The following is an 18128-nucleotide window of genomic DNA, read 5'->3' on the forward strand; positions in this document are numbered from 1 at the left end:
CGAGAAATGGTTCTATGATTATTTGCAACACCAACTTTTTTCCAGTGAGTACATAAGAAATGGGGAGGGGGTCCAATACAATTTTCTTGGTATAGAAGTAATCAATAAAAAAAACAAATTTTACCTGGGACCTCCTTCCAGCTTATGCGGATGGGAAGGGGATAGGGGGCTTTATACAAGTTTTTAGGCATAAACCGAACACTTTTGATACCTACAAAAAAAACCAAATTTAAATAATTTCTTACGATCGCATTTCTTTTTGGAAAGTGTTGCAACGCACACCGGGTCAGCTAGTTACAAATAAAAGATGGGTTGCCAAATGCTAAGGTTGAACTCTGCACTTCCATAACTTTTTATTGCAATAACTCACGTCCTGAAACTTCAACGAAAGGTTCTTGAAATACTAATGATGAAAGCATGAGTTCTGTTTTCAGACAAATCTGTGATCAGGATCAAAAGTTATGCGGTGGTCGATGCTGATTTTACAAAGTACTCGTACAAAACTTTTTTTGAACGCACTGCTCTATCGACGACATTTTGAAAACTTTTGTGTTGTTGCGAACCACGCATTAGCAATCAGGACCAAGATTCATTATTCGGGAGCAGTTCAAAGGATCCAGAATAAAGATCAAGATCTAAGTCCGGAATCAGGATCCAATGTAAGCATCAGAAACAAGGACCCGAGCCCAGGATCAGAATTCGGGTTCGGAATCCAGGATTCCGGATCCCGGATCAGAATACAAATTCCAGAATCAGGGATCAAGATCAAAAGTTAACTATATGGAAGCTGGTACGAAATCTGGGTTCAGGGATATTTCTTGATCGGAATCGGGATCAAATATTCAGAATATGGTATCCAAGTTATAATCAGCATCGGTATTATCCGTGATCGATGCCACAAAATAAATAGATGGTAATTTGTTTAATTTTTTCTTTATATTGGCAACACTTCAAGTTGATAGGCGTGTTACTAACAATTCAATGCCTCGTCGGACTGTGCCCAATATGACACGATGACTTCATTACAGCTTCTTGGGCGTGAAGACTTGAAGCTGGCGTGATCATGCTTGCCGTGCCCGCTGCTGACCTCTTTGCGGAGTTGGCACTGCGGAAGCCGCGCCGTCGTTGGTTGACTTGATCCTCAATTGTTCCGGCAATCCGGGAATCACTTGTAGACGGGATTGTTCCGACTTCACCGACCTGGCTGGCTGTTGTCCACCCTTCGATTTTGGCCACCATGAGCAGCCATCTGGCTGTTCTGACTTCGATTCGGTTGAATTTCGACCACTGTACGCGATCGCCTGGATGTCCCTGCGTGTCGTGGATTGAACAGCTCACCTGGCAGTCCCGACCTCGTTGGCAGTGGTCTGCCGCCCTTTTGCCTCGACTGAACCGGTCTCGCCGTTGCTGTTGTAAGACCTGGCCGTGTTAACCTCGACCACTGAACGCGGCCGTCCTAGCTGGCCTTAATCCGGTCGTCCAATCCACCTGACGCTGTTGACTTGGACCACTACTACTAGAAATTACCCTGATTGTTCCGTCGAGGATGTTGTAGAGCAGGGCTTGCCTGCTTGATGATGATTGATAGGCAGAAGGTGTGACGAAAACGTGGCAGAAGATAAGCCAATTGCTCGCAGAAAGTAGATTTGCAAAAAAGGAAAGGTATTTGCAAAAAGGTATTGCCAAAAAGGGTTTTGCAAAAAGGGGTCCTGGCGATGAAAGCGTGTGGTTACAGGGTCCGGCAATTGAAGTGCTACATTGAAATAAACATATAAATTGATCAAAACAACATCTTTTTATTTCAAATTATTTCAGTTTCTCTTGGAAACAAATAATTTTTTCAAAATTCACTGGTTAAGTTTGACCTATTCGCCCTTGAGTTTAACCACTCGCCGCAGACGGTCGAGGAACGCATCGTATGAGGCCCGCAGGTGTTCTTGTGGTATTTTATCCCAGGCTGCCACGAGATGTCGTTTCAGGACCTCCACACCTTCATGTTTCTTAGAGCAGACTTCGGCATCCAACATACTCCAAACAGCGAAGTCCATAGGGTTCAGGTCAGGCGAACTTGCCGGCCACTCGGAGCTCGAAATGAACCCTGGAAAATGTTGCGCAATCCAAAGTTGGGTTTTCTTCGCTTTGTGAGCCGGCGCCGAGTCCTGTTGGAAAACCCAATCCCTGGAACCAAAATGTCGACGTGCCCACGGCTTGACGACATTCTCTAGAACTAGTTCCCGATATGTATTTTTGTTGATCTTCACTCCTTGAGGGACAAAAACCAGAGGAGTCCAGCCATCACGGGTGATTCCGGCCCAAACCATCACCGATGCTGGTTTCTGTCGCCGGGTGACCGTCAGCAAGTCGGCATGGCTTCGTGATCTGTCTGGCAACCAAACTCGGTCGTTCTGCTTATTCACGAACTGCTGTACGGTGAAGAGTTTCTCGTCGGTAAACACGATATTCTTCAACCTTCCCTCCGCGGCCCTCTTCAGCAGCGCCTTCGCTCTTTTTACCCGTTCTTGTTTCTGCTTCACCGTAAGGTCTTGAACCTTTTGGATCTTGTAGGGCTTGGTCTGAAGTTTATCTTTCAGGATCCGACGGAGACTTTAATCCGATATGTTGAGAACCTCTGCCAATTTAGTGGTACTACGACGAGGATTTCTTTTAAGGCGCTTCTTGAGTAGGTCGGCGTCCCCCACCATACCGTTTTTGGCACTTCCGGTCTACAGGTACCTTTTAACTGTACGGTATACAAAACTTCTGCACACACTTATATCGGACAGCTCACGATCTATGTCCTTCTGCCGTTTGACAGCTAGGAACAAGGAAACCACAGCGCTACGTTTCTGTTCGAGATCATTTTTTCCGGATAACACCTGATAACAAAAGTAACACTTACATCCATTGATAGCTAAGACTTAATGTAAACAAAGCGACGAGGGGTCGTTCCATACTGTTTCGTGTGCAACGAAATAACTACTGTTGATGTAATTTGCCGGACCCTGTTGCTGAATGTCCGGACTTCCGACTTCCGAAAAACTTCCGACAGGGAAAAGTGAAGTACTAAATTGTCGGAAGTCTGTGTTTTGTTGCCAGTTCACCAGCGATGTTTCTAAAAATTTTATTAAAATTCACAATATGAGGGAAAGATTTTCACTTCCATCGTGTTTTCAATTTAAAATAAGCCAGGCAGATACTGAGTGAGTGACATTAAGAATGGATCAGTATCTCACTCATCTCCGATATCATCCGATATCTATCTCGGCTCACTGGTGACCGCAGACAATGACACCAGCCGTGAGATTCGGAGGCGAATTATCAGCGGAAGTCGTGCCTACTATGGACTCCACAAGCAACTGCGGTCGAGAAGACTCAGCCCTCGTACGAAGTGTAACCTGTATATGACGCTCATTAGACCGGTTGTTCTCTAAGGGCACGAGAAAGGTGGTGGTGAAAGCTGGCCGGATACGCTGGGCGAGACATGTTGCGAGAATGCCGGACGACTGTCCTGCAAAACAGGTGTTCGCTACGAATCCGGTAGGAACAAGACGAGCGGGGGCGCAACTAGCGAGGTGGTTAGACCAAGTGGAGCGTGATCTGGCGAACGTGGGGTGCCCGAGGAATGGGAGAACGGTAGCCATGGACCGAGTGAATTTTAGGAATTACAGTACCGTTCATAATTGTAAAGAAATTGGAAGCACGCGCACTGTCACTTCGACTTTGAACTTCTATAACTTTTTACTCTGATCATATTTTTTGATCAATTTTTTGCGTTAGATAGATCAACTATCACACTATTATATCACAAAATTCGAGCTTTCTGAAGTTTGTGTGGCCTGAGAAACAGTAATTCTACGAAAATCGGAATTTTTGTACTTTTTTTCATTCAAACTGCAATATGTTTGAAACTACGCTTAGTTTTTTATTGAAATTTTGCACAGTGGTAGTTGAAATATAAAACTAGCATGTTTGAAGTTTTCGAAAAATTCTATCGATAAGATTGTGGCATCCTGAAGAAGAGAATAAACCCACGCATTCAGATGAGTGAAGGAGGGGTATTCAAAACTATAAAAGGCAAGGACCGCCAGCGGCAACTCTCAGTTTGAAGAGGAATATCAATCTATACACATCAAGATATAACATTGGCGATCTGTGCCAGGATGAGCACTGCCCTTACCCTCGAAGAGAGTTTAGATTGGTTTAGTTCCGAGGAAGGGATAGTGCCAGACCAGGAGGTGCAAGATGTCTGGTCCAAGATGCGTGGTGTCGAAGTTGTTGCGGCGAAGTTTGGTGCAGCGATGCATTTTGCTGAGGTGTGAAAGTGTGGTAACGATGGTTCGATGCTAAAAGTGTTGCTGCAGAGAATGTTGCTGTGCCCAAAATGTGCGGTGCCGTAGAGGTTACAGTGCCATTGGATTTTTGGTGTCCTAGATGTGCGAGGTGGAATGATGCTAAAGACGGCTTTGATTCCATAGTAAGGGTGGAATAAAAGTGGTGTTCCGCTCAATGATGGTGCGTTATGTTTAAATCAATGCCCAGGAAAAAAAAGACCCAGTAAAAGGCAATGAATTGGCCATTAAGTGGCTGCACTAGTCGAGTTAGGCTCAAGGCAGTGCTACAGATTTGGAAACTATTGCAGTCGGGATAAGCCCAAGACGCAAACACTAGTCGAGTTTAGCTCAAGGCAGTGTTACCATTTGAGAATTATTGCAGTCGGGTTTAGCCCAAAGCGCAAATAAAAAAATAAAAAAAAAATAAATAAATAAATGGCATTATCCTGAACCAAGATGCTTGCTAATGGTCAGGCGAAGAAGATAAAATAATAAGAAAAATCCTGAACCGAGTAGAAGCTCATGGTCAGGTAAATAATTGTTTAAAAAACAATAGAAAAATTAAAATATAAAGTAGTAAAAATTAAAAGAAAATATCAGAAAATGAGAAAAAGTTTTTTAATACAGATAAAGAGAGAATACAACAAAATCTGACAAAAGAAAAAGTTGCTCGAAAAAGATAATAATTTAAAGTAAAAAAAAAATACTAATTAATACGTTAGAATTGAAAAAAAAAAAATAAAAATTATTAAGTGATACAAACAGAAACAAAAGCGGAAAAAATTAAGAGAAAGAACTATCAAATTTGAAACCAGTGTTTATAGAAAGTAAACTCACAACAAAATTAAATGGAAACAAAGAGAAAATGAACAGTAAAAGGGGAGGACTAGATGAATGTGATGAAAAGTAGAGAGGAGAGAAAAAAGAACAGCATGACAGAAATAAATAAGAAGAAGAAGAATAAAATACTAGTACATAATATGGAAGTGATGGTGAGAAACATAAAAAGGGTGGTAGAAAATAATAAAAACAAACATAAACAAGAAGAACATTGATCGATAACTTATCAAGAAATAAAGTGAAAGAAAATGATGGCACAAGGGTGTCTACTTAAAAAATTGGTAAAACTGAGATGTTCGATTAAAATGTCCACAAAATATTCCCATTTATCAATTTTCGTGCAAAGGGAGGATGTGGCATCCTGAAGAAGAGAATAAACCCACGCATTCAGATGAGTGAAGGAGGGGTATTCAAAACTATAAAAGGCAAGGACCGCCAGCGGCAACTCTCAGTTTGAAGAGGAATATCAATCTATACACATCAAGATATAACAAAGATCAAAAGTTACGCGAGGTGCAATATTTGAGGCATGAACCTAGAAATGCGATTTTTATAGAATTTTGGACTATTCATGAGAACAATATCGTTTCCTCCACCAATCAGACAAAAAATGTCTGGCACAAGCAATGAAGAAAAGAAAAAATGGAATAAATGATCCATTTGCGTTTTGAAATCAGAATCTCACAATATTGTTCTGATTTTTTGCTTGAAATAGATTTACTAGTTGTTAAACAGAGAATATGATTTTCCTATGGAAACATTCGTCCAAAATTCTATAGAAATCGTATTTCTAGGTTCATGCCTGAAATATTGCACCTCACGTAGCTTTTGATCTCATCGATAGAACTTCAAACATGCTAGCTTTATATTTCAACTATCACTCTGCATAATTTCAATGAAAAATGTAGCGTAGTTTCAAACATATTGCAGTTTGAATGAAAAAAAGTACAAAAAGTCCGATTTTCGTTGAATTACTGTTTCTCAGTCCACACAAACCCCAGAAAGCTCAAATTTTGTGGCATAATAGTGTGATAGTTGATCTATCTAACGCAAAAAATTTGATCAAAAAAAAAATGATCAGAGTAAAAAGTAATGGAAATTCAAAGTGGAAATGACAGTACGCGTGCTTCCAATTTCTATACAATTATGAACGGTACTGTATGTTCGTCAAGTTATGTCGTGAGACGGAATACTATGTAAATAAAATAAAAATAAATAATAATCATCTCCGATATGCGATGTTTGCAAAACCGATGACTCTGAATGATGCGACTCGGTTGGCATTGCTCAGTGGAGCACTTATAGAGATTGCATACCAGTCGGGCGAAGCAGTTCCGAGAGGCGCTTTCCTATTATACAATCAGAATGTTTCAAAAAAGAAACGTATCCTGAGTGTTTGTTTTAATTGTTCCGAAAATCTATTAAAACAAACACTCAGGATACGTTTCTTATTGGTCTCAACTTAAAATTTATATTGTGATAAGCAATTTTAAAAATCGATTCTTTTTCGATTTGCTTTTCTAATCTGGGCTTCTTCAGTCCGTCTTATTTACCGGAACAGGCATAATTTCAAAACAAACAGCAGCCTTTCTAATCTTCGCTACTTCAGTCCGTCTTATTTACCGGAACAGTCATCATTTCAAAACAAACAAAACAGCAGTCTTTAAAATCTGCGCTCATCGTTCCAACTAAGCCATTGTTGAGAATTGAAGATTAATCTGAATCATAATTCAGAATCTCGCTTTAACACGTCCGTCTCTCACCAAAGAAGACCAATGACTGATTTGTTTTTTTGTTTACACTTTGAAGCTTCTATTTCAGCGTTGCCACATATTTGTTTTATTAACTTTATAATTTTCATTTATATTCTGTACATTCTTCATCTCACCTCTCCACACATGTCCCTGTCGATTTGAATGTGTGGCTTCCGGGACCAGTCCGAATTCACAAGGTCAGTAGCCCGAACCCACCGACATTCGATGGGGTTTTCCTGAAGGTAAACAAACTGCAAGGTGGCCCACTGCGCTACCGGTTTTAACGATTTAATACGGTTTCCTTTAAGCGAAAGTGTATACAGATTGGGCAGTGCCACTTTCGACAGGGCATCGATCTCGGTCAGACGATTGTTTTCCAGATCAAGTACGCTCAGCTCCGGCAACGATTTCAGCTTATCCACAACGATTTTGCTGATACTGTTGGAGAAAGCAAAAAGTTGCACTAGGCTGTTGAAACCTATGAAAACGTCCAGCGGCAGCGTTTGTAAATCGTTATCAGTGATGAACACATTTCCGATGTTTTTATTAATTTTGGTCAAGCTGCTAGGAATACTTCGTAGTTTGTTGTGTCCAAGATCAATAGTGTTTAAAGCGGGTGCTATCAATCGATCGAAATTAACACCCAAACGGCTATTTTCGATGGTAAGCTCTGTGAGATTATCCAATTTTGAAAACCTCGAACTTGTTATCACTGATCCCATCTTTTCAATGTCCAAAGTCGAGATCATCATCCCTGAAAAACTTGTCATATCCAGCGTTTTCAACATGAGATTCACTAAATCTAGATGAATCAATCTTTTCAGATTGATCAAGTTTCTTGGCAGCCTTGTCAGAGGAACATCCGAAATATAAAGCTCTTCCAAATTCATCTCCACGTTAGTCGGAATAACAATATCCAGCATTTTACCTTTCAAAATGTAAAGAAATCTTGTCCTTGGAGCAATGAAAACTTTTTCCGCGGTAATATTGGTGAGAAATACCTCTTTACTTCTGGACGCCAACAAATCGAATAAAGCCTGTGACCCATCGAATATGGTAACATCGATCAATTCAACCAATTTGTTTTCCTTGGGCGCGTTCGCCGGCCAACGAAATCTAGGGGAAATAACTTTGACTGCCATTGTTCCGCATCCTTCGTGTTTGTAAGATCGACAAACGTGAACGACGGCCAAAGCCTTCATTGACAGCAATAAGGTGCATCTGCCGAAAAAGAAAAACGAATTCCGGTTAGGTCCTTACTCGAAACTTGACTTGTGGGATCGTACAGAACGAAACCTGTTTGGAACAACATCGCGATGGATGAACAGTCTGTTTGTACCCAATTGTGTTTTGAATTCTTTTTTTAATAGGCTCTCAACGTAAAAGCTTCACAATAAATTGAAATTGTCTCGTGTCGGTATTACGCACAATTTGCTTTACAAGTACTCATGGAAAAGGGGCCTAAAATAGATTATCATTAAATCCTAGAAATTCATTTTTAGTTGAAACACATTTATAATGCCATTTGCAACAACAGGGTTGGATGCAACATTTGTATACCACAACACTTATTAAATTTTTATTTTTACGTAAGTATGAAGGGTTGGCTTAATGATATTACCTTTTATTATCTTATACCAACACTGTTGGTTTAAAAATATTCATCATCAATTTTTTTTTAATAAATATTTTTATAATTCAGTAACCAGTCTGAACTAAATTGTATCAAAATGCGAATCAAAAATTTAACTTTCAAATCTCGGTTCAATATGCTGAAATATGATTGTTTTGCATTACGCATTTGTTAATTTAAGAATCTTATCCATCCGAACATTATTTCTTATGACTTCCGCTAGTAGATTTTTTTTAGTATTTTCAACCCCTAAATGTATGCAACACCTTTATGCTATGCCTTTAAAAACATTTTTGACAGAAAAAAGTTAAATTTAATTCGAACAAAACCAAAAATTTCTGCAATTGGTGCTTTATGCATTATGACATCACAAATATTTAAAAACTATAAATTTTCGAACGTTTTTAATTCATTTTTCATTGAAAGCAAAGTTTGTTGCAACTTTCTTAGTAGGGTAAAAATAGCAAGTTTCTTCATGTTGGTCCTCCCGATCCAAAGGAAATACATAAAGTGAACCTTCAGTGCACTCTTCATGTTGGTCCTCCCGATCCAACGAAAATGCATTAAGAGAACCTTCAGATCACTCTTCATGTTGGTCCTCCCACTCCAGCGAAAATACATTTAGTGAACCATCAGAACACTCTTCATGTTGGTCCTCCCGATCCAACGAAAATGCATTAAGTGAATCTTCAGAACACTTCATGTTGGTCTTCCCGATCCAATAAAAATGCAAAAAGTGAACCTTCAAAGCACTCTTCATGTTGGTCCTCCCGATCCAGCGGAAATGCATTAAGTGAACCTTCAGAACACTCTTCATAATGGTCTTCCCGATCCAACAAAAATGCATTAAGCGAATCTTCAGAACACTCTTCATGTTGGTCCTCCCGATCCAATAAAAATGCAAAAAGTGAACCTTCAGAGCACTCTTCATATTGGTCCTCCCGATCCAGCGAAAATGCATTAAGTGTACCTTCAGAACACTCTTCATGGTGGTCTTCCCGATCCAACGAAAATGCAGTCAGCGAATCTTCAGAACACTCTTCATGATTGTTATCCCGAGCCATCTAAAAAACATGAGGTGAACCTTCAGAATACTCTTCATGTTGGTCCTCCCGATCCAACGAAAATGCAAAATGTAAACTTCAGAGCACTCTTCATGTTGGTTCCAATCCAGCAAAAATGCATTAAGTGAACCTTCAGAACACTCTTCATGTCGGTCTTCCCGATCCAATGAAAATGCAAAAAGTGAACCTTCAGAGCACTCTTCATATTGGTCCTCCCGATCCAGCGAAAAAACAAAAAGTGAATCTTCAGAACACTCCTCATGTTGGTCTTCCAGATCCAACGAAAGTGCATTAAGCGAAACTTCAGAACACTCTTCATGTTAGTCCTCCCGATCCAACGAAAATGCGATACGTGGACCTTCAGAACACTCTTCATGTTGGTCCTCCCGATTCAGCGAAAATGCATTAAGTGAACCTTCAGAACACTCTTCATGGTGGTCCTCCCGATCCAGCAAAAATGCAAAAAGTAAACCTTCAGAACACTCTTCATGTTGGTCCTCCCGATCCAGCGAAAAAGCATTAAGTGAACCTTCAGAACACTCTTCATGTTGGTCCTCCCGATCCAGCAAAAATGCATTATGTGAACCTTCAGAACACTCGATATGTTGGTTCTCCCAATCCAAGGAAAATGCATAAAGTTGAAAAATAAATCATTTATAGGATTAAGGATTGTACAGCAATCCTTTCGACAAACGATGATAAAGTTCCGACAGGTTCTTTCTTCTCAGATTTTAGAATCTTTGTATGATTTCTAAATTTTTAGAATAATTTCAACTGAGAGAACATTTCTAAAAACAAATCGCGACATTGTGTATCGATTTCCTTTAAAAAAAACTATCTGAATGATATCGGATTTAATATTGATATTTTCTTAAGGTAGAAATATGCATAACGATCATTAGATAAAACATGTCTGGTTTTCATAGTTCAAAAATGTTATTCTGATTTTTTAGTTTTCATCTTTCAGAGTTTCATTTTTATATTTCCATAGTTCAAAAATTTTAAACTGTTGCTTTTTTAGACAGAAATATTTTATGGCTAGGCATTTACTCTTGTAGGTATTTAATCATTTAATTGAATCTCGAACACGATTTAATATCACACTTTATTTTGATAGAACTCATTCTGTTACAAAAGATCAATTTCAGCGATTGAAACATTAACAAACTGCTTGAACAATACTTCGTTAAGTGGTAATTTTTACACATCCTTCGTAAAATATCAAGGTATTCTTTAAGTTTGATGTTTGACGTTTCAATTTCATCCGATCAGCTAAATGTCAGCAAAGTTCTCTCGAATCTATCGCATAACTCAATAGTCATCAATAGATTGATACTGGTGGAATCAGTTGAGCTAGCGATTGCTTCAATCAATATTGAGAGTTTGTCTCTCATGTTGTTTAATGACTCTCCCTTCAGAGGCGTACTCCGGATGCAACATTCTCCCTTTTTCAGAATATATTATATTTCCATCGATCGCCATGGGCTAATGACAAAATTGACACAATTGGCAACAATGACAGAATTGACCAAATAGACAATTTTGAGAAAATTGAAATTTTCACAATTTTGACATAACTGACAAAATTTCCAAATTGTCAAAATTGTCGAAATTGTCAAAATTGTCAAAATTGTCGAAATTGTCAATATTGACAAATTGACAAAATTGACAAAATTGACAAAACTGACAAAATTGACAAAATTGACAAAATTGACAACATTTATAAAATTGACAAAATTGACAAAATTAACAACATTTTACAAAATTGACAACATTGACAAAATTGACAAAATTGACAAAATTTACAAAATTGACAAAATTAACAAAATTGACAAAATTGACAAAATTGACAAAATTGACAAAATTGACAAAATTGACAAAATTGACAAAATTAAAAAATTGAAAAAAATTGACAAAATTGACAAAATTGACAAAATTGACAAAATTGAAAAAAAATTGGCAAAATTGACAAAATTGACAAAATTGACAAAATTGACAAAATTGACAAAATTGACAAAATTGATAAAATTGACAAAATTGACAAAATTGACAAAATTGACAAAATTGACAAAATTGACAAAATTGACAAAATTGACAAAATTGACAAAATTGACAAAATTGACAAAATTGACAAAATTGACAAAATTGACAAAATTGACAAAATTGACAAAATTGACAAAATTGACAAAATTGACAAAATTGACAAAATTGACAAAATTGACAAAATTGACAAAATTGACAAAATTGACAAAATTGACAAAATTGACAAAATTGACAAAATTGACAAAATTGACAAAATTGACAAAATTGACAAAATTGACAAAATTGGCAAAATTGACAAAATTGACAAAATTGACAAAATTGACAAAATTGACAAAATTGAAAAAATTGGCAAAATTGACAAAATTGACAATATTGACAAAATTGACAAAATTGACAAAATTGACAAAATTGACAAAATTGACAAAATTGACAAAATTGACAAAATTGACAAAATTGACAAAATTGACAAAATTGACAAAATTGACAAAATTGACAAAATTGACAAAATTGACAAAATTGACAAAATTGACAAAATTGACAAAATTGACTAAATTGACAAAATTGACAAAATTGACAAAATTGACAAAATTGACAAAATTGACAAAATTGACAAAATTGACAAAATTGACAAAATTGACAAGATTGACAAAATTGACAAAATTGACAAAATTGACAAAATTGACAAAATTGACAAAATTGACAAAATTGACAAAATTGACAAAATTGACAAAATTGACAAAATTGACAAAATTGACAAAATTGACAAAATTGACAAAATTGACAAAATTGACAAAATTGACAAAATTGACAAAATTGACAAAATTAACAAAATTGAAAAAATTTTACAAAATTGACAAAATTGAAAAAATAGACAAAATTGACAAAATTGACAAAATTGACATAATTGACAAAATTAACAAAATTAAAAAAAATTGACACAATTGACAAAATTTACTAAATTTATTAAATTTACTAAATTTACTAAATTGACAAAATTGACAAAATTGACAAAATTGACAAAATTGACAAAATTGACAAAGTTGGCAAGAATCACAAAAGCTTAAAATTGACAATAGTGTCAAAATTGACCAAATTGACAATTTTGACTAAATTGTCAAAACTCACACAATGAACTAGTTTGTTAAATTTGATTGTTTCTGTGATAAAATTTAGGTAATAATTTTGGTAAATACAGAGAATGGTGCGAACTGATTTTTCGTTTAATAAACATCATCAAACCCAATTGTCTTTATCCAACCATATCAATTGGAAATGTTGCTTTAACAACTAAGCAATTTGGATATGGGTGCTATTTTTAAATCGGTGTTATCATTAGACCAAATTATCACCACTATACCTAATAGCAGCTCCAACAAGCTTGAAGTTAATCCCCGGCACCGAGTTATCAGTTTTGCGTAGGTGCGACTTCAGAGAATTATCACCTTGTTGAAACGGACTTTAGAAATAAATGTGTAGACTTCGTGATTCTATTGTGTAAGTGTTACTCTCGTTTAGTCAACAAACCACGTTCATGACTCTTTTCTACGAAAAGGCAGCTTAAACCTTACATTATTGACTTCCCGTGCCTCCAAATGTAACATTAAATTTATTGCAGAGCCATCCAACTTCTGGTTTCGTCCACTGTTGGCTACATTTTGGTTTGCCCCCGATGGAAGTACTTGGGATGCGAGCGGCTGGAAATTGACTGGATCAGTCCTTCCTTCCAGTGGCCTCCAGTGAAAATACCGGAAGTGCTAGGCGTGGAGCTCATCGATATGACGATCGTCCAGCCGTCCCAGCAACTGTTCAATCTATTGGGATCTTACGGAAAATCTTTTCGAGTGAATAACTGCACCATGAACATTTTCTACCTACCGCAAACGTCCATGAGCGTCTATCTTACCGACAGTCTGGTGGGAAAGTTTGAGATAGCTGCCGCTGAATACGAACAATTGCAGGACATTACCCTCAAAAACGTATCCGTCGAAAAGTTTTCCAAAAACTTTAAAACTCTCGGGAACCTGCAATGCATAGAATTCGTCAGCATCGATACTGAAACACTACACTTGAGTGATTTCGATGATGTACCTACGAAAAGCTTACGACTAGATGCGGTTTCAAGAAACTTTGTGAGCTCATCAATTTCGAATAGGTTCATAACCCTCTTGAGCTTAAGCAACTTTGATTTTAACGGAATTGATGTAGGCAACTGGTATCTTCCGAATTTAGCCACTCTATCTTTGGCCAAGAATGCACTCACTCAGATTCCCGCTAATATCAATACCCTTGCTCACATCAGGCAGTTGGACTTGCGAAGCAATAGTTTGCAAATTCTGGACATGCATCATTTCGCCATATTGACACAGACTCATACGCTGGACCTCTCTGAGAACAACGTCTCGCAAATAACGGTTAACGCACCCCTAAGGCTGCCATCTTTGAGGACTTTAGATCTCAAAAGGAACCAACTCACCGATGTGGCAGCACTGCAACTGATCGAAATGCCAAACATTCAGTATATCGGCCTATCAGGCAACAAACTCAAGATGTGCGACCTAAAAATCGCTACTCAGCCTAGTCTCCGTATCCATCTTGATGGGAATCCTCTCGATTGTGAATGGCTTATGCAGGAAGCCACCCGAAAGCATTCTGACATTAAATATTTAGATCGACTTTCTCAAAATTGTCAATCCAATCAATATAAAACGGCCAGTTCGGAGTCGCCAGTAGCTCAGTTTCACCAAAACCCCTATCTACTCGAATCGAAGTAAAGTGTCTTCATTCAGGCCTGACTAATGGCAAATTTGGCGACATTTGAGATTGGGTAATTGTTGATTGTACGAATCATTCAGCAGCGGATTTAGACCGGTTTTTTCGAAGTAAATTTGTTAAATCGAAAAAGGAATGGATTTGCTTATTTCGTTAATAAACAAGTGCAAACACTTCATTATGGACAGCGCAACGTACTTTTTAACGATGTCTCCTTTATCTTGTTCGCACACCCAAAGTAATCCTCCAATAATGAACTTCCTTGAAGGTGGAATTATCGGTACAATATTCTATGCCGGACCGGCATTAATAAACTTTCTAATACCCAATTTTGTCAACTTTGTCAATTTCGTCAATTTCGTCAATTTTGTCAATTTCGAAAATTTTGTCAATTTTGCCAATTTTGCCAATTTTGTCATTTTTGTCAATTTTGTCAATTTTGTCAATTTTGTCAATTTTGTCAATTTTGTCAATTTTGTCAATTTTGTCAATTTTGTCAATTTTGTCAATTTTGTCAATTTTGTCAATTTTGTCAATTTTGTCAATTTTGTCAATTTTGTCAATTTTGTCAATTTTGTCAATTTTGTCAGCACACAGTCCAGACTGCAGGTCTTAGAGTGAAATGGGATCAAACTTCGCCAAATTTTCTGGTCAATTTATTAACACACGGACGGATCAACAGACACACACATCACTCTCTGGAAACTGTTCGGACCCGTGTTAAGTCCAAATGGCAATCACTTGAATTGAAAGTATCGCGCTTTAGGAATTTCTTCAGCTCGATGGTGCTCGATGGTACAAAATGAAGGCATCTACGTTCAACACAGTTAACATTCAACCGGTGAGGAGTGAGATGGACTCAATTCTAATGTCGAGACGGGAGTTTTAGGTAGCCAAGTCGGACATCTTTCTAAGAAAAATAAGTAAGTTTTGAATCGTGGAAAAACAACCTCGAATCGAGATCGTTTTTTATGTTCCTGAATTCAAATGAATGTTTTTTCTGTGCTGCACTGTTTGAGTGAGCCAACTAAATTGTCAAGTCGATCAACAATCCATTAACAACTTTCCGCTCTATTCTGTGTTAAATGAAAATGTTAACGAAAAACGATGGTCGTGAATCGTTCGAAATTTTCTTCATCATTCTTATCGGTGTTTGCGCGTCATTATCTGTAAGTAATTTAAAAACGATAGACATTTCGTCTGATATAAACAACTCTGCAACACAGGACACCTAACGTGATTTTACTATGGCTCGCTATGGAGCGGTGTTTTTCCTGAAAGCTTATTTAATGTGAGTTTTTCAATGAACCAGTCAGTAGAAAAAAAACCGGTGTTATCGAACTGAGGTAAAAACTCTGTTTCTACATTGCAGATGGTCGTTACTTATGACAGCACACGTGACCCAGGCTAAGATCGTTCTATGTAAGTCTTACAAACACAAGGGATGTGGAACTATTACAGTTGAATGGGTGTCCTCGAGATTTCGTTGGCCGGCAAACACCCCAGAGGGAAACAAACTGGTCGAGATGAAAAATCTCACTATATTAGAACCGACCCAAAATTTGTATGACCTTTTGGCCTCGAAAAGTGATGAAGTATTTCTTACCAACATATCGACGGAGGTAATTTTTCTCTCCCCCAAAACCAAATTCATGATGATTCAAGAGTGTAAAACTTTGAAGCTGATTATACCAAGCAACGTAGAGATGAATTTGGAAAAGCTTTACATTAAGGAAGTTCCTCTGACAAGGCTGCCAACTAACTTGAAAATTATGAAAAAAATGAAATTTCTTAGTTTAAAAAATTTAATGTTCAAAACACTGGACTTGTCAAGCTTCTCGGGGACGTTAATTAAGGAACTCAGCATCGACGAGATGGGATCTATAGTTCTTAGTTCAGCAAAATTAAAACTTGATAATCTTACAATGTTGACCATCAGAAAGTCCAGATTGGGTGTGGATTTTAATCGATTAGTAGCACCGAATTTGAACGCGCTCGATATTGGAAACAACAAGCTACACAGCATACCGAGTAGCTTATCTGGTCTGAACAAGAACATCGCCAATATCTTCATCTCTGAAAACAATATGCAACTACTGGATATGGACCTGTTCATAGGTTTTAACAATTTATTAAAATTTCAGGCCTCTAGCAACATTATTAGCAAAATCACTGTTAGTAAACTAAAATCCTTACCCAGGCTGGAAAATCTAAACCTGAATAAGAATCGCCTTACAGAGATAAGCGCTCTGTCGAAGGTGGATCTCCCGAATATATACGCGATTTCGCTGAAGGAAAATCAGATCAAAATATTCCAACCGGTACTGAAGTGGACCACGATGCGCTTCGTTTACCTTCAGCAAAATCCCATCGACTGCCGGTGGGCTCGAGCTAGTGGCGTCGTGAATTCCAACTGGATGTCGAGGCCGCACATTCTAATCGACAAAACCTTGTGCGCGGCGTCATGAAAAATAAGTTTGTAAAGTTTAATTTTCAATAAATTGATTTGCCTTTTACTATTTTTTTTTTGTTTCTAAAATTTAACTTTTTATATTTTAACCAGCTTGATAAAGGATAAATTTTTAACATTAGTTGTGACCATGGAACCATTGCATATTTTCTGACCCATAACTACATGGTGCTCCAGCAATTGTTAGGCCACCAGCAAACGTCACTCATACGCTTCCTAGCCGCAACGTTTTCAAAATCTGCTGCAACGTCCCCTACCCTCTTTGAAATCGGATCCACAAGTGCTCTTTCAGATTTTCCTCGAGCTAAACCTTCATATCACTCCTGGGACATCGTTGAGCGTATAGCACCAGTAACATAGTAGGAGAATGACTCTCTTGATCTGCGACTAATCGCTCTTAAACCGGATATTGTTGAAGCACCGAGATACTCTCGAGTCCTTGTGCCAACGACGCCAGAGATCTTGGAAATTGCTTTGAAACAGCTGCCAACGGTCTAAGCGGTTAATTAGAACCTCAGCCTGTAACGATTCACCTAAGTATCCGACTGTTAAAGGTGCAAAATCCAACGGATCACCACTCAGGTGTGTTAGCGGACGCGAATTGAGGCAAGCCTCGACGTCGCAAAATCCTCTGCTCCTACCGGCTGCTCACCCAGCACTCGTAGCAAGTGAAATTTCGCTGAATTGACTGCGGCCTTCCACAAACCGCCGAAATGTGGTGCTCCTGGGGGAATGAAGTGCCATCGTATTTCCTGATCAGTGCAGAACCGTGACACCTTCTCCCGATGTGCTGGATCCTTGAGCAGTTGGAATAACTCATGTAGTTGATACCTCGCCCAGACGAAATTGGTTCCGTTATCCGAGTAGATGTCTGTCATTCGCCCTCGACGTCCTAGAAATCTGCTCAAAACTTGTAGGTTTCTCTTCGTTGAAAAATCAGCGACATGCTCGAAATGTACTGCCTTGGTGCTCATACACACAAATACCGCCACATACGTCTTCAAAGCTGCCTTGCGTCGACCTGCGCTGATGTATACTGGTCCAAAATAATCGATTCCCACCTTCGCAAATGGTTTTGAAACCGTAACTCTGGCTGAGGGTAACTGCCCCAATTGCTGATGTATGCGTTTTGACTTTGCCTTAAAACAACGTACGCATTTATGAACAATCCTTTTTGCGATATCTCTTCCTCTCAAATGCCAGAATTTCAGCCAAACAACGTTC

At 38.1% G+C, this 18128-nt stretch overlaps 1 protein-coding gene across 1 annotated transcript; it reads right to left on the bottom strand.

Annotated features, from left to right (window-relative positions):
* Nucleotides 1–7050: 7050 nt before the first annotated feature.
* On the bottom strand, nucleotides 7051–8067 carry LOC129758349 (leucine-rich repeat-containing protein 7-like). The gene has a single exon (XM_055755858.1). The coding sequence runs from the start codon at nucleotides 8065–8067 to the stop codon at nucleotides 7051–7053; it is 1017 nt and encodes a 338-aa protein (XP_055611833.1).
* Between the last annotated feature and the right edge of the window lie 10061 nt (nucleotides 8068–18128).

Source organism: Uranotaenia lowii, chromosome 1 (genome assembly GCF_029784155.1).
Source record: "Uranotaenia lowii strain MFRU-FL chromosome 1, ASM2978415v1, whole genome shotgun sequence".
Taxonomy (NCBI): domain Eukaryota; kingdom Metazoa; phylum Arthropoda; class Insecta; order Diptera; family Culicidae; genus Uranotaenia; species Uranotaenia lowii.

What these genes read in the sequence shown, in the direction of transcription:
- LOC129758349 (XM_055755858.1), bottom strand. Translation starts at nt 8,067, where the DNA reads ATGGCAGTCAAAGTTATTTCCCCTAGATTTCGTTGGCCGGCGAACGCG.